The sequence below is a fragment of the Carcharodon carcharias genome, chromosome 15 (assembly GCF_017639515.1).
Source record: "Carcharodon carcharias isolate sCarCar2 chromosome 15, sCarCar2.pri, whole genome shotgun sequence".
Classification (NCBI taxonomy): Eukaryota; Metazoa; Chordata; class Chondrichthyes; order Lamniformes; family Lamnidae; genus Carcharodon; species Carcharodon carcharias.
In genome coordinates this window covers 27,641,893-27,669,305 of record NC_054481.1, presented here as the reverse complement: position 1 = coordinate 27,669,305, position 27,413 = coordinate 27,641,893, and the positions used below count along the sequence as shown (strand labels likewise).

Sequence of the window (27,413 nt, the reverse complement as noted above, 5' to 3'; positions counted from 1 at the left end):
AAAGCAGATCGATGTGCCCTGAAGATTTTCTTCGCTGTTTGTTTTGAAGGCTTTAGGAAGAGCCATGGCCTATCCAATTTGCGGGGTCAAGAGGAGAGAATCAGTAGGGGGGAGGGAGGAGCAAGTTGGTAGAGAGGAAATGGCTGGAATGTGGAAGAGAGCCAGAAAATAACCACAAAGCCATAGAAAAAGAACAACTTGAAGAGCAGGAATGAGAGAGAACAAATCACATGAAGTAGAACAACTGGAGAAAATAGGATAAAAGAAGGAATGGTAGGAAATACCGAATAATTAATAAAGGAATGGAATTATTGATTGAATACTCACTTTCACTTCTGCATCAGCATTGCCTACACAAAAGCTCTGCAGTGGAACAGCCTCTCTTTCCCCTCCCCCACCTCCAAACAGGTTGTCTCACACCAGTTCCCAATGTGCAGTATAAATCTAGTCCAAGATATATTAAAAAAAAATTCCTACATTCTGCATGTCACTCTCATCCCATTTTACTTTAAGTGGGTCTCCTGAGGGACTGGTTCAAGTCCAGCTCCTTGATTATTTTGCTTTGAAAGATTATGCAAGATTGAAATTTATTTCATTTGAACAGTCATGTTGGACAGATTCCCATTGGGCAATCTGATTACAAAATTAAGTTAGTTGCTAAATTAAGACTAATTTGTGTTTGAGAGATTGGCATGCCTTTTTAGTTTATAATATAACCTCATTATGGAGTATTGATTCAATATAAACCATGCTGATATTGGGCGACATCTGCTGTTGAGTTCAAGTGTGGATATTGCAAGAAATCTCACCACATAACTTGCTCCAGTTCCTCAAACTTTATAACACTTTCCTAAATCATGTGGGCCTCACAGTAGTGTTCTTCTGTGACTTGCAATGACTGCCTTACAGTACATTTTTAATAAAAAGTGCAGTCACTTTTAGTCAATTTAGTCCCACCACCCAAAATTATTTACAAATTGTTACTTGAACATTTATTGTACCAGTGAAATATAAAACTTGGTTGTTACAAGACTGAAAACTAGAAAAGTATTTCTCAGTTGGGAATCATTGCATTGAGGTTCTGAAGTTTCCATGTAGATGGAGGAGTTTTTGCTGGGACTATGACATTAAAATAACAAAGTTTATAAAAGCTGTATTTTTAAAACAGCATTTTGTTAAATGTTAATGGGCATGTGAAATTTTCATGCACCCTATGGCTATCTTCTACTAAGATTTCAACCAAGTGTAACGATGAGCAAACAATACTTTAAGTTGATAAAATACCCCAACGGCACCGTTAATTTAAATGTAAAGGAAAGCTAAGTGTTAATTTTTTGGCTAATTTTACTATTGGTGCAGTTCTTTCTGAGATTTCATTTAGGTATCAACTGTTATAGTACAGGTGAAGTTACACCTCCTGAAGTTAATCATCTGAAACTAATAGCAACTTTTGATATTTTAATACACAGCAAAGCCAAATGTCATGTGTTTAAACAAGAGATTCTTGGGGATTTTTGTTGTTTCCTTTGACTGTTATTTTACCAATACATAATTAAATCTATGGACAGACTTTGTCAAATATACCATATTAGTGGGTGATTCCACTCAGTCAGCATGATCCTAAAATTGAGTGACTCCTGTGGCTTGTTTAAGTTTAAAATTGAATCATTGAATGGTTACTAAAGGAGGCTATTCAGCCCATTGTGTCCAAGCCAGGTCTCTGCATGAGCAATTCAACTAGTCCCATTCCCGCCCTTTCCTTGTAGCCTTGCAATTTTTTTCTCTTCAAAGAAAGCATCTGCATTTTGCCTTACCAAATATATTCATTGCTGAATTGACATTCAGTCAAATAATTGAATTAATTCATGTCACATAAGCTTGTTAAAATAAAAAGGAGCCCAAAAGTTTTCTATTGGCATATAATTAGTAAAAGGGTGGGAAAAGGAAGAATGGGGCCAATTAGAGACCAAAAGTTAGATTTTAGGCTTGGAAGTAGGGGGCATGGCTGAGGTACTGAATGAGAAATTTACATGCCCAACTCATAATGAAAGAGGGGTTTGAGACACTGGATGGGCTACAAATTGATGAAGAGGTATTGTATAAACTGTTATGCTTTTAATAAGTCACTAGGACCAGATGAAAGGCATCCAAAGATGCTGAGGGAAGCAAAGGTGGAAATCGAGGAGGCATTGACCATAATCTTCCAATCCTCCTTAGACTCAGTGGTGGTGCCAGAGAATTGCACATGTTCAAAAAAGGGTGTAAGGATAAGCTCAGCTGACAGGCCAGTCAGTTTAATCTTGGTGGTAGGAAAGCTTTTAAAAACAACAATTGTAAACAAAATTAACAGTCACTTGGAAAAATGTGGATTAAGGAAAGCCAGCATTGATTTGTTAAGTACAAATTGTGCTTAAACTAACTTATTTGAGTTTCTTGATGATGTCACAGAAGGGGTTAATGAGGGTCAAGTTGCTGATGAGCTGTACATGAACTTCCAAAAGGCGTTTGATGAAATTCCATATAACAGACTTGTCAGCAAAGTTGAAACCATGGAATAAAACAGACAGAAAAAGTATGGCTACAGAATTGGTGGAGTGACAGGAAACAGAGAGTAGTGGTAAATGATTGTTTTCTGGACTGGAGGAAAATAGATAGTGGGGATTCCCACGGGTGAATGATAGGACCACTGCTTTTCTTGATCATTATTAATGATCTAGACTTTGGTATTCAGGGCATAATTTCACAATTTGCAGATGACAAAACTTGGAAATATTGCTAACTGTGAGGAGGATAGTGATAAACTTCAAGAGAACTTAGGCTGGTGGAGTGGGCGGACAAGTGGCAGATGAAATTTAATACAGAGAATGGTCAAGTGATTCATTTTGGTAGGCAGAATGAGAAGAGGAATTATAAACTAAAGGGTATAATTCTAAAGGAGCAGAGGGTCCTGGGGGTATATGTGCACAAATCATTCAAGATGGCAGGGCAGCTCAAAACGTCAACTTTGTTTTTCTCCACCGATGCTGCCAGACCTGCTGAGTTTTTCCAGGTAATTCTGTTTTTCTTTGAGAAAGCAGCTGTCGTGTAGGATTTATACCTCCACATAAATGATTGCAGTACAGTAGAAGATTAAAGGAATATGTACTGATGGACAGTGATTAGGTTTATGTTCATATGCAAGACTTGAGTATTGCTCTTGGGCATATTGACATCTCTTCCACTTCTGGACAGGGTGAAAAGAAGAAACTTGATGTTTGCACCATCTCAAGTCTCCCCGACTTCTCTTTTGTAACTCCTTTTTATTGACCCTATGGAAACTTGACTTCTAAATGCCAGTTGTTCAACTCAAACTGCATGATCTAACATCCAGCTACCTCCATTCATATTTTATGTCTTGGCCAGGTGGTCTGGGGATACTTTTTAATCGGTTGACCAAAAAGGGAGATGCTGGTACCTAGTCATTTTTTGATAACCTGTGCTGGTATATGTGGCGGTCAGGTGAAGACAGTGAAATGGCATTGGCAGTGATTCCTCCTTTTGTTGAAAAGCCTGCCCTCATTGTCTCAGCTCTGAATGGACAAGTACTGAGCATAAGAGAACTTAAGAAATGGGAGCAGGAGGAAATCATATGGCCCCACAAGCCTGCCCAGCCATTCAATTCGACCATGGTTTTCTGCCTCAACTCCACTTCTTGCCCATTCCCCACATCCCTTGATTCTGATAGAGACCCAAAAATCTATTTAACTCAGCTTTAAATAATTCAACGATAGAGCATACACAACTCTCTGGGGTAGAGAATGCATTCACAACCCTTTGAGTGAAGAAATTTCTCATCATCTCAGTCCAGAGAGCATAGACCCAATTTACTCAGCATCTCATCATAGAATAGCCTCTCATCCCAGGAACCAATCCAGTGAACCCTTGCTCTATGGCTCCCCCCCATGCAAGTGTATCCTTCCTTAAATATCGTGACCAAAACTGTGTACAGTAGTTCACGTGTGGTCTTACCAAAGCCCTGTACAATCATAGCAAGACTTCCTTATTCTTGTACTCTAGTCCCCTTGCAATAAAGGCCAACATACCGTTTGCCATCCTAAATGCTTGCTGGACTTACAAGCTAACTTTCTGCATTCTGTGAAATAGTACAACAGAGTCCCTCTGAACCTCGACATTTAGAAGTTTCATGCCTTTTGTAAAAAAAAAACTGCTTTCCTATTCTTACTACTAAAGTGACTACTAAAGTGAATAACCTCACACTTCCCCATATTATAGTTAATCTGCCACCTTGTTGCATTCACTTAATCTGTCTATATCTATTTGCAGCCTATTTGTGTTCTCCTCACAGCTTACATTCTCACCAAGCTTTGTATTGTCAGAAAACTCAGTCCCTTTCTCTAAATTATTAAAATAGATTATAAATAGCTAAGGCCCCAGCACTGTTCCTTGCAGCCTTCCACTAATTATATCTTGCCAACTTGAAAATGCCCTGTTTATCCTCAATCTTTGCTTCCTGTCCATTAACCAATCCTCTATTCATGCTAATATATTACCCAGCAATTCCCTTATCTTTTGTCTGGCCCCTTATCGAATGCCTTTTGGAAATCCAAGTATACAGCGTCTACTTCTTCCTCTTTACCTACCTGAATAGTTACATCCTCAAAAGTGTGGCACCTTAGGGTCGAAGGGTGAAGAGAAGATCTTTGTCAAATCAGTGACATTCAAAATGTAATTTTTGTGCTTTCTTTCCCTGTGATCCCCGTGGAAGGATGGCGTTCAGCATAGCCCATTTTCAGATATAATGTTCCAATATCACTGTGCCACTAACTGCCAGAGTAAACAGCTCAGTGCAGCGTGTTCCTACGTGGCATGCTATATCCTAATATATACAGAGGAAACTGAAAGCTACTACACTGGGCATGCTTGCTCTATAGCAACTTTTACAACAGATTCATTTGTATTTGATAAATTCATGAGTTCCAGAATTTGTAACAACAGCAAAAATGTTGCTTAAAATTTTAATGAATCGGAACATATTTCACATGGACACTGTAACCATTGTACTTCACATAATGGAGACCTAGTGTGTGTGTTCTAAACTTTCATTCCTCCTATGGTAATTCACAATGCAGGTCCAGTTAAGCAGCCGTGTGGAAGGAAAGGATTTACCGCAGAACTCTGACTAAATAAAGGCTTACCCAGTTTAGACATTTGTTTGAATAGTTCATTAAACATGTGAGGCACTAATAAATTATTGTATTTAATGTGTTTTTCCGTGGGTATTTTAATGACCTGCTCTCTTTATCTCTACCCTCATCCCCCACCCCCCCACCCGACCGACTTCTTATTTATTTCTCCTCCCGTTTTCTTCCTTTCATTCATATTCTTCAAAAACCAGTGACTGATGCTAGCCAGCATTCCATGGGCGATTGCTGCCCTCTGGTATTGCCCTCTGCCCCCCCAGTCTTTGTACGTGAGCCTAGGAAAGACTATTGAGCGAAGATAGCCATCACAACTTGGTTTAGAGTTGTTCTCCCCCAAGATGCAAGCTCACTTTCTTTCTACAGGTGTTGTTGGATAACCAGCAAGAAGAGGAACTCTGACTGGTTAAGTACCTCCCCCCTCCACACACACATGCACCCCCCCCACCCAGCCACCACCACCACTCCTCTCCAGTCCTTAGGTTTAGCTCCCAAATGTTACCGCCACTGCCACTCCAGCTGGGTTCCCTGTGCAGACCATAGATGGTACCTTTTTCTGATTCCTCTTTGTCAATATGTCACACTGTGATTAAAAACAAAAAACTGCGGATGCTGGAAATCCAAAACAAAAACAGAATTACCTGGAAAAACTCAGCAGGTCTGGCAGCATCAGTGGAGAAGAAAAGAGTTGACGTTTCGAGTCCTCATGATCCTTCAACAGAACTATGTGAATCCAAGGAGAGGGGTAAAATTTAAGGTGGGGGGGGTGGGGGGAGAGAAGTGGAGGGGGCTGGTTTGGTGTGGAGGGGCCAAGCAAGCAGTGATAGGAGCAGATCATCAAAGGATGTCACAAACAAAAGAACACAGGTGTTGAAGTTGGTGATATTATCTAAACGAATCTGCTAATTAAGAACGGATAGGGCACTCAAGGTATAGCTCTAGTGGGGGTGGGGGGAGCATAAAAGATTTAAAAATAATGAAATAGGTGGGAAAAGAAAAATCTATATAAATTATTGGAAAAAACAAAAGGAAGGGGGAAGAAACAGAAAGGGTGTGGGGATGGAGGAGGGAGTTCAAGACCTAAAGTTGTTGAATTCAATATTCAGTCCGGAAGGCTGTAAAGTGCCTAGTCGGAAGATGCTGTTCCTCCAGTTTGCGTTGGGCTTCACTGGAACAATGCAGCAAGCCAAGGACAGACATGTGGGCAAGAGAGCAGGGTGGAGTGTTTAAATGGCAAGCGACAGGGAGGTTTGGGTCATTCTTGCGGACAGACCGCAGGTGTTCTGCAAAGCGGTCGCCCAGTTTATGTTTGGTCTCTCCAGTGTAGAGGAGACCGCATTGGGAGCAACGAATACAGTAGACTAAGTTGGGGGAAATGCAAGTGAAATGCTGCTTCACTTGAAAGGAGTGTTTGAGCCCTTGGACGGTGAGGAGAGAGGAAGTGAAGGGGCAGGTGTTACATCTTTTGCGTGGGCATGGGGAGGTGCCATAGGTGGGGGTTGAGGAGTAGGGAGTGATGGAGAAGTGGACCAGGGTGTCCCGGAGGGAACTATCCCTACGGAATGCCGACAGGGGGGGTGAAGGGAAGATGTGTTTGGTGGCGGCATCATGCTGGAGTTGGCGGAAATGGCAGAGGATGATCCTTTGAATGCGGAGGCTGGTGGGGTGATAAGTGAGGACAAGGGGGACCCTATCATGTTTCTGGGAGGGAGGAGAAGGCGTGAGGGCGGATGCGCGGGAGATGGGCCGGACACGGTTGAGGGCCCTGTCAACGACCATGGGTGGAAAACCTCGGTTAAGGAAGAAGGAGGACATGTCAGAGGAACTGTTTTTGAAGGCAGCATCATCAGAACAGATGCAACAGATGCGAAGGAACTGAGAGAATGGGATGGAGTCCTTACAGGAAGTGGGGTGTGAGGAGCTGTAGTCGAGGTAGCTGTGGGAGTCGGTAGGCTTGTAATGGATATTGGTGGACAGTCTATCAACAGAGATTGAGACAGAGAGGTCAAGGAAGGGAAAGGAAATGTCAGAGATGGACCACGTGAAAATGATGGAGGGGTGGAGATTGGAAGCAAAATTAATAAATTTTTCCAAGTCCCGACGAAAGCATGAAGCAGCACCGAAGTAATCATCAATGTACCGGAGAAGGAGTTGTGGAAGGTGGCCAGAGTAGGACTGGAACAAGGAATGTTCCACATACCCCATAAAGAGACAGGCATAGCTGGGGCCCATGCAGGTACCCATAGCCACACCTTTTATTTGGAGGAAGTGAGAGGAGTTGAAGGAGAAATTGTTCAGTGTGAGAACAAGTTCAGCCAGATGGAGGAGAGTAGTGGTGGATGGGGATTGTTCGGGCCTCTGTTCGAGGAAGAAGCTAAGGGCCCTCAGACCATCCTGGTGGGGGATGGAGGTGTAGAGGGATTGGATGTCCATGGTGAAGAGGAAGCGGTTGGGGCCAGGGAATTGGAAATTGTTGATGTGACGTAAGGTGTCAGAGGAATCACGGATGTAGATGGGAAGGGACTGGACAAGGGGAGACACTCAGTAGTGTTTAGCCATTGTTGAAATTTTGCATTCTCTGTTGAAATTTCGCAATCTCTTTCTCTCTCTCCCTCTCTGTCCACTATTCCTGTGATGTAACCACAATTTTTCTACTGCCGCTTTGGTCGCCTCACAGTAGGCTATTTTATTCCCAGAGCAGCTAGAAGGCGCAAAGGAGCACATTTGATGGTATTCTGATTCATCTCTCTATTCCTCTGTGTGTTTCTTGCTTGTTTGGGATCTCATAGTCTAGGAAAGTGCTCTGTGTGCCCACTGATTTTGCTTTTAAAAAGCATGAAAAAAAAGCTAATGTTAATTTGCTCAGCTTACCAGAAATTATATTAACTGAACAAGACTGGCTATGTGCATGCTCAGCTAAAGATTCACATCGCTGTAAGGCATTGCAGTTCAAGCACTGGTTAAACCTCCTCGGTTGGGGTTTTCTGTTAAATTAGGCAGCTGCCTGATCTGAAAATGTTTCTTTTGATCCCTTTGCTCTCATCACAATGTTTAAGGAGATGATTTGTGACAACAATGAGTTGGAGAATCATACATGAATTCTGATGCCTTGCAAGCTGTATACCCATGTTATTAATCAAAATCTATTAATTATAATATATCCTGGTGGCCATAAAACTGGTCCTGTCTAATAAATCATGTTGAGAGCCTTTTAAATATATTGAGGGCCTACCAGAATACTAAGGTGAGGGTCCTTCTGTTTCCAATGAACTTGGACAGCCTCAATCCAAAACTGACCTTAATTCAACATTAGTTGCCCCTTACTTGATGAGGCCATAGGATGCCGGCATGAGCCATTGAGAGAGGCCACATTGGTATAGTGGGAGGGTGGGTGGAATGGGTAACTATACTCTGCATGTAACCTGTGCTGAACCCTATCTCGGAGTTCTGATACTGGAGTTGTTATCACACTGAGAAGTCTAAAATAAAAGGCTTTTTGTTCCCCAGCATTGACCTCTCATTTTGATGAGCATAATATATCGAGGGTTGAAGGCAACTGATACTTTAGAAAATGTCACCACTACATAATAGACTGACCACCATTATCCATGCCCTTTTAACTGCTGCCAACCAAGGGTACATGTAATGGGTGAGCTGTCCCTTTTTAGACTTGTTCTTGCTGGCTAACTAGAGGAGTGCAACCAAGTTGTTATAAACGCAGAATGCTGTGTGGCTAAACGATGAGATAAATCCATTCTTTGATTTAATTGGAGGATATTTGATTGGTGGTGTTAGAGTGCAAGAGATATTAGCTGGGATTTTCCAGCCCCGTCACGGGCGGGACCCGCCACAGGCGAGTTGGTGCCCCAGCCAGAAATCCATTGACCTGCGGCGGGACCGAAAGATCCCGGCGGTGGGTGGGTGCACAAAATCCCGCCCATTGTGTGCAGATGAGCAGTCCTCCTCTTGCACTTGAGCATGATGCAGTCCACGATTCATCACTTACTCATCCTTTGTTGTGTTTGTTCCGCAGTGAGTCTACAATTTCAACTGGAAGCTTGCACATTGAAGCCAGTTCTACCAACGTTGCTTGCAGCTGCAGTGAGAGCAGCAGGCTGGCTGCAAATGTTGATGATGCAGATTTTTTTTTTAAATCCCTACCAGTTCTTTTTCTCTCAATTCCTGACTCATGCTGAGGTTCTATACGATATAGTGCCTTTCATGACCCAAGACATTCAAAAGCATTTTACAGTCAATGAAGTACTTTTGAAGTGTTCTCACTGTTGTAATTTAGGAAACATGGAAGCCACTTTGCCCCCAGAAAACTCCCACAAACAGCAAAGTGATAACCAGATAATCTGTTTTAAGTGAGGGGGTAAATATTAACCAGAACTCTGGGGAAATCTTCTTAGCAATAGTGCCACAGGATCTATTAGGATCTTAATGAGAATATTGAGGTCCTGGTTTAATGTCAAGTTTTAAAATTGGCACCTCTGACCATGCTGCATTTTTTCAGTACTGTAGTGGTCAGCCTAGGTTTTGTGCTCAAGTTTCTGGAGTTTTCTGAGTTCTCAAACATCTGACTCAGAGGTGAGTGTACTACATACTGAGCCACAGCTGACCATCCAATTATGTGCCCAAGTGGCCTCCACAGTCAGTGTAAGCTGGCTTCTTCAGGGGGCCAGAGATCAAGCTGGCTCTCGCCTTACCTGATGTCCACAGAGATGTGCTGTCCGACAGGTAGCAATTACCTTCCTGGAGAATCAACCTTCTCCGTTTTGTAATTCAGAAACAAGGGAAATCGGTTAAAAAAAGAGGGAAAAAAATTCATGGACAGAGGAAAAGGAGAATAAGAAATGTACTTTTCAGCTAATCTTCCCAAATGTACAGATAAATCGGATCCTTTGGTTTCAGATTTGGTGAACTCAGACTGTTTTGGAAAGCACTTCTTTTTGCTAGCGATATCGTGTTTTATTAGATCAGGGAGAAGCTGAATAAGCAGGAGGGAGAAAAGAAGGCTAAGATGGGGAGAGGTGGGAGGAGACTTAAGTGGCATATACACACCAGCTTAGACCTGTTAAGCTGAATGGGCCCTTGGAAAACACGGTGACCCAGCAAAAAATCAGTTGACTTTTGGTGGGAATTTCATGGTCTGGTTAGGACCGGAAAACCCCGGCCCATGTCACAAATGTGTAATTATGATATTACAGATTTTAAGGACAACTCTTTGGTTTGAGTCAGGAAATGGGCAGCAGAGTTTTGGTTGATCTGAAGCTTATGTAAGATGGAAAATGGGAGGTCAACTATGAGAGCATTGAAATATTCCAATCTAGAAGCCCACTTGAAACATGAGCAACAGTATCATTTGTGATTCTGCCCCTTCCAATTTTGGTCACACCAAGAGAGAGCACTTTGAGTTGTATTACGTTCTGGTGAAGGACTGATTATAACATGTCTGTCACTTGTGCTGGTAGCAGTCTGATATGATGATTTAAGAGCGCAGTGTTAAATTGTATTGGCTTACGTGGTATTTTTTCCCATCCTATTGACAACACTTAGTCCGAATGTTGTTAGGGACATCTATCTTATCAATACGAACAACCTTGGTAAAGACTGTGGATCACAGTCTTCAGGGCAGCTTTGTGAAGCACTTCACAGGCAAAGCACCGTTGTCTTGGTGCGGCAACTTGGAATCAAACATTCGCTGTCTTTAAGATTAGAAAATGCTGGAAATACTCAGCAGCTTAGGCAGCAGCTGTGGAGAGAGAAACAGAGTTAATATTTCAGGTTAATGATCTTTCATCAGAAATGAAAGATTATCGACCTGAAATATTAATTGTTTCTCTCTCCACAGATGCTACCTGACCTGCTGGGTATTTCCAGCATTTTCTGTCTATGTTTCAGATTACCTGTGTCCACATTATTTTGCTTTTGTCCTCTTAAATTAGTTTGTCTCTTACCACCTCTACGTTATCCTGACATGATTCAGTTATTGGAAAGATATTAAAACATGTATTCACCTTCTGGATGTTAGCTCAACCTTGTCATACAACACATTCTCCCAAGTGCAACCAATTTTGAGCTTCCTTCTTTCTATCAATTTAGTGCGTGGCTGCCACTTTCAAATAAGCTACAGTCAGGCCTTGTGTATAATGAGATGTTGCAACTAAATGTAGATATTGTGATTCCTTGTGTCTCTGAACTCTTACAAGAGACAAAGCTCTACTTTTATTTTGCCCTCATTAATATATGGTGTGATTTGCATTCAAAGCAGAAGGCAAGACCATTCCTGCAGTAGAAAATTGGTTAACTTGTATAATATTTCAGTTTTGCTTCTGTGATTTGAGGCTTTCTGAGCAAATTAATATTTTTTTCCACTGGAGAGTAGACTTTCCATGTGGGTTTGTATCTCAGTCCATCTGACCAGGCTTTGTGTGTTGTATCTGGTTTCTAATTACAAGATGTAGTTCATGAAACTGGATTCATAATGGAGGCAAATGTGGGAGTATACCACAGGAGACACTTACTGAAGTGATATATTTTGTATACTATCCCTCTGTTTGTTGGGTTGTGTGAATATGTCCATGTAGAGATGCTACTACCTTAAATCTCCAGAGAGTTGGTATGAGCTTGTTTGTAGGTTTATATTAAGTGAACAGAGTGTTGTATTATATACAAACTGAAGGGTAATTTGTTTTGTCTCTTTTATTTGCTCCCACAGGTGCTCTGACAGTTGGCCTCGTCCGTCAGTGTCAAACCATCCATGGTCGTGACCGAACATGTGTCCCTCCACGTCTTCCACCCGAATGGGTCACAACACTGTTTTTCATTATTCTGGGCATTATTTCATTAACGGTAACATGTGGTTTGCTGGTGGCTTCACATTGGCGAAGAGAAACCACCAAATATGCCCGCTGGATAGCCTTCGCTGGAAGTAAGTTCTTTTTGATTTCATTTTTAAACTCCCAAACTCTTGAAACTTGCACATTGTGAACAGCTTAGGTTTCCCAGAATCTCAGTTAGAGTGCAAGTGGAATGTTTGAGCACCCCAAACTTACAGGAGTGACTACAACAACAGTATGATCATTATTTTGCTGCTGTCAGGCGTGACAAATTGTTGAAGGTACAATCTTTCGTGCTAGCATGATTAAATTTATGATATTGGCCAAATTTATTTACTAAACAGACTCCCTTCCCAGTGAAAGTTATCCCTGAAACAGCCCTGGTCTATAGGTTTCTCGCTTTCACTGGCCTGCTATTAGCAACAAGCACAAAATGCTAACAGTATTTCTGAGCAACCTAGCTCTCATCAGCCTGTAATGGGGCTGTTTAGACACAGAATTCTCTGTTGAGGTTAATAAATGTGAATTAATCTCTTTGTGCAGTGAATTAATTATATCCCGACTAAGAATGGACTGCAAACAATTGTGCAGTTTTTGACATGACAGCACAAGAGGTACAATCTACTGCAAATTGTAATTTACAGATGGCATTCTTTGGCCAAGCATCAATGTTCTTATCCTGATGAATGCTTCAATTAAAAAAAAATCCCCTTGGATTAGTGGATTATAAAGGATTTAATAATGGTTTATAAAATTTTTCTTTATGCTCAAGTAATTTGAGGTTTGGCTGCTGTTGGTCAATTTATGTCGAAACTAGAACCAAAGAGTTGGGAGGAGGAAAGGTGAAGAGAAGTATTTGCACAGCTGCGAAATCTAGTTTTTGCAAATCTTGTGAGAACCAACAAAATAATTATTGTTGATTTAAGTATTAAAGGAAAAAGAAAACCTGCATTTATGTAGTGCCATTTGCAACTTCAGACGAGCCTGGAATATTTGAATGTTTAAAAACAAGAAATGTAGAAGCTATTTCTGTGAAGTTTATACCTATACAAACAGGTCAGACAAAAAGTGTGCTGTACAGAAGTAAATCCCAAAGTGACAGCAATTTTGTTGAATTGACATGGAGCCAACACTGGTAAATGATCCAGTCTGTTCTCTGGTACAACAGGTTCTGTGAGCAAGCTTGAACGAGGGTTCCTTGAAATTTGTATTTTAAATCATTAAAGGGCATATGAGGACCACACCTTTGTTTGGTCTGAATTTTGAAAAAGTCCTTTTAGACCATGCCCTGGGATGGTTTTGGCACCTGATGTTTACTTTTAGGTGATAACTTTAGCTGAAAAATACAGTTTTTAAGCATAACCACTTGTTAGAATCTTTCCGCTCTCATCCTGACTTTCTTAAAAGAAAAATCAATCCTTTTTTTGACCAGTAAGTTCTGCATTTCTTTCAAGCTATCTCCCTGTCCTAGCCTTCTGACAGTGTCAGCTACTTACAGTATAATGCCATTATTACAGAAAGTGCCTTTTTCTAGTAATGCAGCAATGGAAATAACATGCTAATAGGTCAATAAATATAGAAATCTGACTGCCTAGCTCAGGGAATGTAGGTTAGAACATTGATCCTTGACTGGAAGTGTGCAATCCCTATCGTAACTTTTATTCTGATTTCTTTTAATAACAAGCTCTTAGCAGCCTAATAGACGAGCCACTTAGCATAACAGACTGAGAATGGAAAATAGAAGCACATCTAATCTGTAGGTAAATGTCTCTTGTAGGCCACTTGTGGAGCAGAATTTGGGGCTAAATGGAAGACGGCAAACTAGGCTGCTGGATCCTTTCAGTTAAAAGATGGATGACATTGAGTGGAAAAAGTGAGGGTTAAAAATGTAAACAAAGATTTCATATATTTGGTGATTAACAATTGTTGTATGAGTAGGTCAGCCTGACAAGTGCAGGGAATTCATGCACAGAATATCTGCTTGCCCTTTCACCGCACTATGTAAACATTTTCAAAAGGTGACCAACTGATTCCAGAATTCTGGAGTAAGCAATCTATTTAGCTTCCAGCTGTGATTGCGGAACTAGAGAGCACGAGTACAATCTGATGGAATGTAGAAAACCATTCAGCAAGCACAACCAATGTATCATTTGGCTGTTTTAAGAAAAAAACACTTGTAAAATATTGAAGAAACAGTTCAAATGCTGAATTACCTGGAAAAACTCAGCAGGTCTGGCAGCATCGGCGGAGAAGAAAAGATTTGACGTTTCGAGTCCTCATGACCCTTCGACAGTGTTCTGTCGAAGGGTCATGAGGACACGAAACGTCAACTCTTTTCTTCTCCGCCGATGCTGCCAGACCTGCTGAGTTTTTCCAGGTAATTCTGTTTTTGTTTTGGATTTCCAGCATCCGCAGTTTTTTTGTTTTTAGTTCAAATGCTGTGTGGAACAATGGCTTTTGTGCTGTTCAGATCATGGTTGCATCTGTGGAATGCTGCTTGTCAGAGTTGAACAATGTGGATGTAAGATTGGATGAACTGTACAGTTCTGCTAGATACCCTTGGGGAGGGGAGGGAAGATTTGGGACCTATTTCTCATGGTCACTTGCCCTTCTCGTTAGACTGGAGTAGATTTAATACATAACCCTTGTCATACATAATATTCAGATGAGGTGAATGACCTTGCGTCATGCTTATGTCAGTGTCCTATCTGATAGATAGCAAAACGATTTAAAGTTCATTATAGTTCTTCAATTAACTTGGCCTGACTATCTTGGTTTGCCCACCATTACATGCTGAGGAGCAGATTCCAGTACAGCAACAATTGGTTATTACATTTGGGCTTCATGCCCCTAGGCAAGGGCAGGCAGGCAAACAAATTAGCAGAGTTACGACCCTCATTAACCCTGATGAATCGGACATGAATGTGGATGTAAGACGAGAAAGGCAATGATGCCTTTCATGGTCGTACATCAAAGCCCAACAACCATTCAGGTGAGGGTGCTTCTTGCACTTCCAGGAATAGCAAAAGTTGGAAGTGGGGGAAAGAAGAGTCTTATTGTCTGTTGTACTGAAAAACTATGAAGAATGTTGTAAAAATAAAAACAAAAAAACTGCGGATGCTGGAAATCCAAAACAAAAACAGAATTACCTGGAAAAACTCAGCAGGTCTGGCAGCATCGGCGGAGAAGAAAAGAGTTGATGTTTCGAGTCCTCATGACACTTCAACAGAACTAGATGAATCCAAGGAAGGGGTGAAATATAAGCTGGTTTAAGGTGTGGGGGTGGTTTGGGTGGGGGGAGAGAAGCGGAGGGGGGTGGTGTGGTTGTAGGGACAAACAAGCAGTGATAGAAGCAGATCATCAAAAGATGTCACAGACAACAGAACAGAAGAACACATAGGTGTTGGTGATATTATCTAAACGAATGTGCTAATTAAGAATGGATGGTAGGGCACTCAAGGTATAGCTCTAGTGGGGGTGGGGGGAGCATAAAAGATTTAAAAATATTTAAAAATAATGGAAACAGGTGGGAAAAGAAAAATCTATATAATTTATTGGAAAAAACAAAAGGAAGGGGGAAGAAACAGAAAGGGGGTGGGGATGGAGGAGGGAGCTCAAGACCTAAAGTTGTTGAATTCAATATTCAGTCCGGAAGGCTGTAAAGTGCCTAGTCGGAAGATGAGGTGTTGTTCCTCCAGTTTGCGTTGGGCTTCACTGGAACAATGCAGCAAGCCAAGGACAGACATGTGGGCAAGAGAGCAGGGTGGAGTGTTTAAATGGCAAGCGACAGGGAGCTTTGGGTCATTCTTGCAGACAGACTGCAGGTGTTCTGCAAAGCGGTCACCCAGTTTACGTTTGGTCTCTCCAATGTAGAGGAGACCACATTGGGAGCAACGAATGCAGTAGACTAAGTTGGGGGAAATGCAAGTGAAATGCTGCTTCACTTGAAAGGAGTGTTTGGGCCCTTGGACGGTGAGGAGAGAGGAAGTGAAGGGGCAGGTGTTACATCTTTTGCGTGGGCATGGGGTGGTGCCATAGGAGGGGGTTGAGGAGTAGGGAGTGATGGAGAAGTGGACCAGGGTGTCCTGGAGGGAACGATCCCTACGGAATGCTGACAGGGGGGGTGAAGGGAAGATGTGTTTGGTGGTGGCATCATGCTGGAGCTGGTGGAAATGGCAGAGGATGATCCTTTGAATGCGGAGGCTGGTGGGGTGATAAGTGAGGACAAGGGGGACCCTATCATGTTTCTGGGAGGGAGGAGAAGGCGTGAGGGCGGATGAAGAATGTTAGTTCAACAAAAAATGAATTGAAAAAAATCTGAAAATTCTGCTTTATTTTACAGTATTTATCCTTAATAGGTATTTGTGTATCACAAACAGCGGTTTAACCATGAGAATCATAGTGTCTCCATTTTTGAAGTTTTTCTGAATTGCTGCTATTGTGACTGAAGAAACATTTTTGATTCAAATTGAACCTATTTAAATTTGGAGCCCAGATTGTTTTCATTGTGAAGAAGCTACCTGATTAAAATGACATTTTACTGTTTGCAAACATGTTTTTGGTGGATATGTTCTGCAGCAATGCCACTTGCCAGTCAGGAAACGGCAGCTTAAACTTGAAGTGTGTTCTAAGAGCTGATTTTGCTTTAAAGATTTATTAACAAGAGAAAGCAAATGCAGGAAAAATTATCAAATGGTGTTGGAGGCTTAGTGACAAAATTACACTGTTGGAACACATTGCAATAGAATGTAAAGCATGTCATTGTATAAACAAACCACATTTTAAAGAAACTGTGCACACCAAGAAAAGATTAGAAAAACTGTTTATGGATCATATTTACAAGTATATGTGCTGCTTTGATTTCAAAGTAAGAAGTTTTACTCAAGTTTTAAAAACAAAATTTTTGTAGAATTTTTTTTATAAAATGGAGAAGAAACTGCAAACATTGAAAGGAAAGACCAAGTGTAGGAGGGAGAGTGAGTGACTGGAAGCTCCAGCAGAAAGTGATTAGAAATGTTTGAGTCATAGAAAAGTGACCCAGGAAAAGACTGGGAAAGAATGAGTGATAGGACAGCGACCAACTGCAGCACCTGAATGCTAACTTTTAGAGTTGAGAGCAATACTTTAAACCAGCAGTGAATGACACAAACTTCTGATTTGAGAAAACTTCTCTGTCTTTCAGATATTGTCTACAATTATATACTAAATTGATGAACTGTATGTTTTAAGTTTGTATTCCCTATTAAAATGACAGTATGAGGCTGTATTTTAATCTTGGACTTGAGACGCCATTCATAAATTGCTGTCCTGACTTGTCAAGACCACACTAGACTAAATTACTGCCATAGTGCCCAATTCCAAACATCAGTAATTCCACAGCATGCATAACATAATTTCTCTGCTGCTGCACCCCCTGTTAACAGCATTGCCACTGAGCCAAGACCAACACCCCTACTTTTTTCAAAGATGGGGCTGTCGGTCGATCATAATACAGGCAGTGACATGGTTTTGTCAGATGACCAATGACCTCTTGCATTTTGATATGGCAATAACAAATTATTACAAGGACTAATTATGTAAATAGTTGAAAACTTGTTAAAATTACAGAAATACTAAACATCTGCTTTATACAATGTTGAGGTATGATTTACAGTAGAGTTGTCTGGAGCCTTCATTTATATTTCTAGCACTCTGACATCAATTACAAGCTACGTAACTAAGGCATCCTGGGGTTAATGATGGTATCATTAATTCTTGACATTAATTCAATTATCTTGGGTCCTTTTTCACTTGGTAGTGCACTGTCAGTGGTATTCCAGTCCCCACTGACATGCTCTAATATAAAGCAGGCAAACTGTTTTCCCAGAGGCACAATTCTTACAAAAATGTCTTTACAGTACCTATTAATGATAAATTCTCTGTGCCAGTGCTCATGTCATTGTGATTCGCTACTGTGTTTTTAAAAAAAACATCATATATGTACTTAAATTAAAAATTCTTTGTAATTCAATTTTTGATGATGGCAAGGCTGTTTACCTTTCTAACCATCATTTCAAGACAGTTCCTGTTTTAAAAAACCCCACTCCAAATACCATCCCGAGCAATCCATTTCACTTACCCTTCTGTCACATCTGTAGCCTTCTCATAAATATGCAATCCAGATGCAGCACTCAAAGCTACGGCTGCTTATTTCATTCAGCCTAGTTAATATTGCTGTGCAGCTGCAGGAAAACAGGAGGCACCAAAAAGGTCAATGCCTGTCCTTTGCCCTTTCTTTCTTGATTTGTCTGACAGCTTCTCACTTTAACCTCAGTCCCTCTGGTACCAGCTGGCAACTTTAAGTGCAGTGCTTCTGTGTAGCCGTTTCTTTTTTAAGAGTTAAGAACTTAACATCTTTTTCAAGATTTAAGCGGAGCTTTGGCAGCAAGAAGTGAAGGCAAACCTTCAGGTGAAAAGGTGATCCTGCAGGTTGAGGAATCCTGGAAAGAGGGTGGTGAGAGTGATATATGTGGTGTTCAGTAGTATAACTTAAAGGCTCTTCCACATTGCACGAGTTTGCCAATGGGAGACATGTAATATGGGTCTGCAGAGTGAGTTAATGCTGTCTGTTCTGCAAGGTAGGTATTGATCTCCCCTGTGTTCACATGCTGTTTAAGTGGTTGAGACTCCACTTAGGGTCCAGCAGCGTTACAGAGAATAGTACTGACAAAAAGGGTACAAAGATAGAAGAATGACACATACCTTCACAAGTTGTGAACAATTTTTTAGCTGCGGGTACAATGGCCTCAACATTCCACAGATCATTGCAGCCATTACTAACTGGTTGTTAATCTGAGTGCAGGTTACCTCAGCCATTATTACAGTACAAAATAATTCACAATTCTTTGATAAACCTCCTTTGCATTTATATATAGAGTGTGTGTATATATATATATATATATATAGACACACACACACACACACATGTCTATCTATATATATATATATATATATATATATATTTTTATATATATATATATATATATATATATAAATATATATAGATAGACATATAGGGCAGGATTTTGATTTCAGAGTGTGGGTGTGGTCAGCAGGCCCGGCAGCGGCCAGAAAACGGCTGCCACATGTGATCGGCCCCTGACCCCAATTTCACACTGGCTGGCCAATTAGTGGTTAGCCAGCATGAACGGCGCACTGAAATGCTCAACGCTGCCAGGAGGAGGATGAGCGCTGAAGTGCAGGCAGGGGGGCGTGCTCATAGAAAACTTCCTGAAGGCAGAGTGCTGCTTTGGAGCTGAAGAACTCAAAAGCCATAAATAAAGATTTTAGAAAGCCGAACAAAATGTCCATGCATCAGAATGATGGGCATATGGATGCTGAAAATTCTGTCCACACATTTTTATCTTTTTTTAAAAATTATCCTCGGAAATCTCATCCCGCCCTTTGATGAGGTTTCCTCAAAAAGGCAAAGGCCACCTGACTGATTTGCCTGCCTGCCAACCGTAATGTTGGACGGGCAACGAAAAGTCCCCAGTAATTGCAGCATTAAGGACCTTAATAAGTATCTTAATTGTCGCCGGGCACACTGCCAGCTCTCGCACGCGCCTGCCGACTGAAATATCACGTGAGTGCACAATGATGTTGGGATGCTTGTCCGACGTCATCACACGCTATTTCACACTCAAGGGTGTCGGGTGCGCACCCACCGCCAAGCAAAAAATTCTGCCCATAGTCGCACCAAGCCTGATGGGCGTCATCCTCGATTCCAAGGAACCACTGCCGGCAATATATAGGTAGATCCTGTTTCACCATAAATGATCAACCATGTGTCTTTAGATCTCTTCTAGTTGTGCCCTTTGTACTCCATCACTGACTCTACTGTTAATTCATTCAGCTAGGTTGTTAAATGAAAAATGGACATTGAAGGTCGAGCTCTAAGAGCCTTCCCTTACTTAAATAATGTTCAGTTATAATTGCCTTCTGTTTCCAACATTAGTTAATCGAGGGAAGGCTCTTAGAGACTCAACCTTCGATGTCCGTTTTTCATTTAACATCCCAGCTGAATTAATTAAGAGTAGAGCCGGTAATGGAGTATGAAGGATGCCAGTTTTATGCCGACTTAACTATAATCCCTTCTAATTCCATGGACCTTTTCACTCTCAGTCCCTTGTGAGGCAACATTTGAAATGCTTTTGGAAGTCTAGTAACAGTGCTTCACTGACTGGTAGAACATAGATTTATGCCTGTGGTTTCTTCCATATCCTATGCCCCAAGTTGTTCTGCCACCAGAGTGTGTAGCTGGCATAGAGGCGTGAGAGAGAGATGCACTAAGTAAAGCTCATCCTTCTAACAGGGATGTAAAGTTTAAGTCGGGGCAGGGGCTGACGGTGGAGGTAACAGGCAAGTTGCATCCAGGCAATACTTGAGCAACTTAAAAGTGGCAGGCCATTGAGAGTTGTTGCACTGTTAACCAAGTGACCAATAACTGTCGTACGGACTCGAAACGTTAACTCTGTCTTTCTCTCCACAGATGCTGTCAGACCTGCTGAGTTTTTCCAGCAATTTTTGTTTTTGTTTCAGATTTCCAGCATCTACAGTATTTTGCTTTTATTTTAGACCAGTAACTGTTGTATGATTTTGAGATCCAGAGGTGGGAGTAAAGTACAAATTAGAGAACAGAAAATGCATTGGATTTCTGTCATACCTTCAGTGAATTTGAGGTATAGCCTACTTATATTCAGAAAACTAGATATTTTTCAACAATCAAGCCTGAAAAATACTCTGGTACTTTTGCAACAACTGAAGTAAGCTGTACCAGCCTGTAATTGCCAAGGACGACTTCCCTTTCTTTAAAAGGTGCTACCATATTTACTGGGTTTTCTCCCCACAACCACCACCACCCCCCCCTGCTTTTTACTGGATACATTACCTATATTGTGAAAATCTTCTTAATAATTCCCTCTGTTAATATGTAGCTCTTTTACAAAATGCCCCATCTCTTAGTGATTATCTTGTGATTGGTAATAATCTCCGTGAAATGTACCTTCATGAAAAGCGCAAATAATCTTTTCCTAACCAGTAAGTCCTCTCCTAATACTGTGCATGTGAATAGTCAGTCTCACCAAACTCGTTACATAAATCCTGGTTTCATATGTACATGATTGAAAATGTTATTTTTCTCAACTCCGATTGCAATTTGCTTCTCTGGTTTCCTGCTTTTCGTTTTAATAGTTTCCTTCATTTCCTTGGCTCTTTTCTGAGATGCTCCCTTTATTTATCTTTACTCCTGAATTCAGTCACTATGGTCCAGTTTCAAACATATTTTACAAGAATAAAATCTATCTCCACCTTTTAATTAATGGGGTGGAAAGTTTATAAACCACTTTTATTTGGGGGAATTTATATCCTCTTTAAAAGAGACTGGATTGTGTAAGTGTCCGTAACAAAAAGGGAGATAAATGTTTGCTGTCTGGAAATGCACTGCTGCTTACTGCATCATATACAATGGGTGAAAAGGATAGGTTAAGTTAGTATGGGGCACCTGGACTGCCATTCTGAAAGGAAGAGCATAGGGTGAGTGTGTATCAGGTTTGTACCTTTGGGGACAGGGGTGCCTGCCATGCCAGCCTAGTTATCCCATGTTGAGAGGCAGAGAGCCACTTTCGGGGGTGGGATAGGAGTGGCATGGTCAGATAAGGTGCATTGGGAGGGGCTAAGAACACTTGTAATGTTTCTGTTTCCTTGTGTAACACTTTCCCTTTCTGGGGGAAAACATTGGTCCTGGCAACAAGTCTATCGCTGATGGAAGCAGTCTTGTTTAGCAATGTAATTTATCTTTGCATTCAAAGATTTGCAGTCAAAATTCAAGTTCTGCAGAGAAACAGGTGATGTGGCATAAAGGATTTGGCTGGTCGCCTTGGTAGCTGAGAAGGAGCTTTATGTCACAATCACAAGACCTTACTGGTCTGAGATGCGATACTTGAGTTTTTAGGCAGAGTTTGTATGCTAGCTCCAGGTGCACTAGAAACCACAATATTGTCAGTGGAAGCATAGGGAGTGTCATTAAGTCTAGACAGAAATGTTATTTTGCTGTTTCACCACAGAATGTGAAGACCTACAGGGAGATTGCTGCCACCCCAACACCAGTCACTCACTTTGATCAATTTCATCTCAAGGTTCCTAACCCTAACTGCCTCCTTTTCATCAAGGACACCTGAACCCTCTGTACATCCGCCTTCCACCAGGACAGCCTGAAGGCTTTTCGCTTCTTCTTTGAATGGAGGTGCAATTTGTCCTCAACCTCTGCCTGACTCAACTTGTTCTTACATTGAACAACTTATCTTTTGACTCCAATTACTTCTTCCAAATAAAAGGTATTACTTTGCGAACCTGTATGGGTCCTAGCTGTCCCACCTTTTTACAATGATAGTGTGGCTGATCTGATTGTGGCTTCAACTCCACATTGCACCTACCCCTAATAATCTTTGACTCCCTTGTTAGTCAAGAACCTATCTGCTGCTGCCGCCTTAAAAATATTCAATTACCCCATCTCCACCACTTTCCGGGGAAGAGAGTTCCAAAGACTCACGACCCTCTGAAAAAATTTCTTCTCACTCTGTCTTAAATGGGAGACCCTTCATTTTTAAACTGTGACACTCTAGTTCTAGTCTCTTCCACAAGTGGAAACATCCTTTTAGCATTCGGCTGTCAAGTCCCCTCAGGATCTTGTATGTTACAGTAAGATCACTTCTCGTTCTTCTAACTTCCAATGGATACAGGACCAGCCTGTCCAACCCTTTCTCACAAGATAACCCCCCCGATTCCAGGTATCAGTGGAGTGAATCTTCTCTGAACTGTTTCTAACTCATTTATATTCCTTCTTAAATAAGGAGATGAAAAATGTACACAGTACCACCAACAACCTGTACAACTGTAGCAAAACATCCCTACTTTTATATTCCATTCTCCTTGCCTTCCTAATCACTTGCTATATCTGCGTACTAACTTTTTGAGATTCATGTACCAGGACATCCGGATCCTTCTGTACTGTAGAGTTCTGCAATCTCTCTCCATTTAAATATCATGGTGCTTTTCTATTTTTCCTGCCACAGTGGGCAAGTTCACATTTTTCCACATTCTACTCCAACTGCCAAATGTTTGCCCATTCACTTAAGGATCTGCAAAGGGACATAGATATATTATCTCCTCTTCACAACTTATTTTCCTACCTATCTTTGGTGTGTCATCAGCAAATTTAGCAACCATGCTTTCATCCCTTCATCGAAGCCATTGTTATAAATTGTAAATTGTTGAAGCCCCAGCACTGATCCCTGTGGCACCCCACTCATCACATCTTATCAACCCAGTTTTGAAGGCTTTTGCAGAAGCAGCAGATATCAATGATTAACTAACCCTTTAGTTGGGTTTGAGCTTATAGTTGTAAAATCTCAAAAGAGCTTATTATGCTTACTGTTGTGGTCTCTGGATCAGACCTCCTTGATCTAAATCAAGGCGCATTGCCTTGAAGCATTCTCTTGCCTGCACTATCCTCAGTGTGGGGGAATCGGTAACAGGAATGAGTGTCCCAGGAACAAGGATAGCAAATGCTGTGATTCTGCAAAAGCTGAATTCTACCTGAAATAAAAGCAGAAAATGTTGGAAATACTCAGCATGTCAGGCAGCAGCTGTGGAGAGAGAAACGGAGTTAACATCTCAGGCTTGTTCCCTTTCATCAGAGCTGGGAAATGTTAAAGATGGAACATTTTTATTCAAGTGCAGAGAATCCTGTCCAGCAGCATCTGAAAGATAAAAACTAGATTGATGATATTGAAGATGCTTTGTTCACCTGCAATATTGTTTTGTCTTTTATTCCAATATTGGCGCTGCAAGGTTCGTTGTGTGCTTTTGGAATTTCCTGGGCTTTTGGCTTTCAGATTTTGCATTCAGCTTTTCTTGTTATCGTGTACCGATGTATATAACATCAGAAATTGCTAGTTTTGAATGTAATTGAGTTGCCATGGTTACTGTCCACCTCCGAGTAAAAGTGTGCTCTCCCCAGGTCTATGAAATCTTAATTTTTCGACTTGTAATACCAGAACTCTTAGGTAATGTCATGACAGAGAAAAGCCAGCAAATTCTCTGGAAAATACTGAATGCAGGATCAAAGAATGCACAGTTTATAGAGTGGTGTTTATGTGGCAGCCAACAGTGGATACAGAGTCAGTGGCAAGGCGGAAGTGTATCTGTGGTGTGTACTAGTGAGTGAGGTGACCCTGTTCCATAGCTTTGATACCAGTGCCAGCTGTATAAACAGCTGACGTGGCTGATTTTTGGGCAGGGGGTCTCTGGTGATGTGCCTGGACAGGCCTATGAAGCCTTTCTGTCACTTGTGGCATGTACGCAGCTGTCTTAGCACATCTAGCCAGCTTAGATACCAGTCATAGTATCATCAGATCAGTTTCTATAGTAACTGGAGCAACTAAAGCGTTGGTAGTGAGCTTGGATTCAGTTCTCCCATTTTATTAGATTAAATGTATTTTAAAACAAGAGGCTCATATTGAGAGAGTAACATCTGTGTGGCATGTGTGTTCTGACTGCACCCTTTAAATGCATAATCAGAGCTCACTTCAAGTGCATTCAGTTTGAATTGGGTTGAGCAGGATTTGTTGAGCACACAAGAATTCATAGCCCTCAGTGTTGCAGCGAGCTTTAACTGAGAATCATTCCCACAAATAACTGCAAGATTATTGCCTTGACAGCAGAAAAGGATCAGTTCAATTTACCTTGTTGCTATGTCAAAATAAAATGTTGTGTCTGTGCATCTCCCCTTTCATAATGAATGAAACTCGATTATAAGGGGGGAGGAAATATTTTCCATTCCAGTCTTGTTGACTTAAATTCTAACCATGTTGAGCAGGCAAGCATTGGGGCACGTTTTCAGACAATCACAGTTGACCTGTGGTGTGACTTCATTTTACATGCTCACAGACCCAATTAAACCAATTTGTGAAAAGGCAGCATTGGATATGATAAGCTAATTCTTTTCATATTCTTTCATAGATGTTAGCATTTCTGGCAAGACCAGCATTTGTTGCCCCACCCTTAATTGCCCTTGAGAGGGTGGTATTTAGCTGCTGCCTTGAACTGCTGCAGCCCTCCTGGTGTAGGTACACCCAAAGTGCTGTTAGGAAGGGAGTCTCAGGATTTTAACCCAGTAACAGTAAAGGAAGGGCAATATGGTTCCAAGTCAGGATGGTGTGTGGCTTAGTGGGGAACTTGCAGGTGGTGGTGTTCCTATCTGTCTGCTGCCCATGCCCTTTTAGTTGTTAGAGGTCACTGGTTTGGAAAGTGCTGTCAAAGAAGATTTGATGAGTTGCTTCACAGCACCTTGTATAGGCTACACACTGCTACCACTTATCGCTGGTGGTAGAGGGAGTGAATGTTTAAGGTGGTGGATGGGGTGCCGGTATAGCAGGCTGCTTTGTCCTGGATGGTGTTGAGCTTCTTGAGTGTTGTTGGGGAGGATTCCATCATGGTCCTGACTTGTACCTTGTCGGTGGTGAACACACTGGGAAGACAGATGAGTTACTCACCAAAGAAATTACAGCCGCTGACGTGCTTTTGTAGCAACAGTATTTATATGGCTGGTCCAGTTCAGTTTCTGGTCAATGATAATGCCTGGAATGTTGATTGTAGGGGATTCAGCAATGGTAATGCTGTGTAATGTTAAGGGGAGATGGTTACATTTTGCCTTGTTGGAGATGATCATTGCCTTGCACTTGTGTAGTGCAAATGTAACTTGCTACTTATCAACCCAAGCCTGAAGATTGTCCAAGTATTGCTGCAAATGGATCTGGAATGCTTCAGTATCTGAATGGTACTGAAGGTTGTGCAATCATCAGTGAACCTCTAACCTTATGATGGAGGGAAGATGGTTGGGCCTAGGACACACCCCTGAGCAACTCCTGCAGCGATGTCCTGGGACTGAGATGATTGGCCTCCAACAGCCACAACTATGTTCCTTTGTGCTAGGCATGACTCCAAACAGTGGAGTGTTTTCTCCCTGATTCCCATTGACTTCAAACTTTGCTAGGGCTCCTTGATGCCACACTCAATCAAATGCTGCCTTGATGTCAAGGCTAGTCACCCTCACCTCACCTCTGGAATTCAGCTTTTTTGTCCATGTTTGGACCAACATTGTATTGAGGTCCGGAACTGAGTTGTCCTGGCAGAACCCAAACTGAACATTAGTGAGAACATTATTGCTGTTTAAATGCCACTTGATAGTGCTGTCTACAGCACCTTCCATCATTTTGTTAATGATTGAGAGTAGATAGATCAGGCCTTGTTCTGATTTTTATGGACAGGACATACCTGGATAATTTTTCATGATGTCGGGTAGATGACAGTGTTTTAGCTTTACTGGAACAATGTGGCTAGGTGTGTGGCTAATCTGGAGCAATCTTCATTACTCTAGGAGTGTTGTCAGGGCCCATGGCCTTTGCAGTATCCAGTGTCTTCAGCCGTTTCTTGATATCATGTGGAGTGAATCCGTGATGCTGGGGACCTTAGGAGGAGGCCGAGATGGATCACGGTTGCAACTGCTTCAGCCTTGTTTTTTGCACTAATGTGCTGGGCTCCGCCATCAATGAGGGTGGGGACATTTGTAGAGCCACCTCTAAGTTGTTTAATTGTCCACCATCATTCATAACTGGATGTGGCAGGACTGCAGAGCTCAGATCTATCGCTTGCTGCTTCTTCTGTTTGGCATTCAAGTGGTCCTGTGTTGTAGCTTCACCAGGTTGACACCTCATTTGTAGGTATGCCTGGTGCTGCACCTGACATGCTGTCCTGCAGGGTTGATCCGCCAACTTGTTGGAAATCGTAGAGTGAGGGAAATGCTGGGCCATGAGGTTAGAGATTATAGTTGAATACCGTTCTGCTGCTGATGGCCCACAGTGCCTCAGAGATGCTCGGTTTTGAGTTGCTAGATATGTTGTAAATCTTTCCCGTTTAGCATGAGGGCAGTGCCACACAACACTATGGAGTGTGCCCTCAATGTGAAGAAAAACAGGGCTGAATGTCCTGCTCTTAAGTCTTATGTTCCTACATGACAGATACATCTGCAACTGGTAGATTGCTGAGGACAAGGTCTGGTAGGTGTTTCCCTTTTGGTGGTTCTTTCACCTGCCACAGGCCCAGTCAGATATACACAGGCAGATATATCCTTCAGGACTTGGCCAGCTCAGTCAATAAAGGTGCTACCGAGCCAGTCCTGGTGGTGGATATTGAAGTCCCCAACCCAGAATACATTCTGTGCCCTTGACACCCTCAGTGTTTCTTCCTGATTTATCAACTGAGGGAGGACGTAGGT

The 27,413-nt window shown here is 41.7% G+C and overlaps 1 protein-coding gene across 2 annotated transcripts in view; it reads left to right on the top strand.

The window, feature by feature from the left end:
• The window catches only part of LOC121288568 (uncharacterized protein C16orf52 homolog B), a 105,893-nt gene that overhangs the window by 68,029 nt on the left and 10,451 nt on the right, over nucleotides 1-27,413 (top strand). For both annotated transcript variants that reach the window (XR_005945375.1, XM_041207171.1), the window contains exon 2: nucleotides 11,920-12,132. Coding sequence is in view for 1 of the 2 variants with exons in the window: in XM_041207171.1 (XP_041063105.1) it covers nucleotides 11,920-12,132 (213 nt within the window). In the remaining variant the exon portion in view is untranslated. The remainder of the gene's footprint in view (nucleotides 1-11,919; nucleotides 12,133-27,413) is intronic.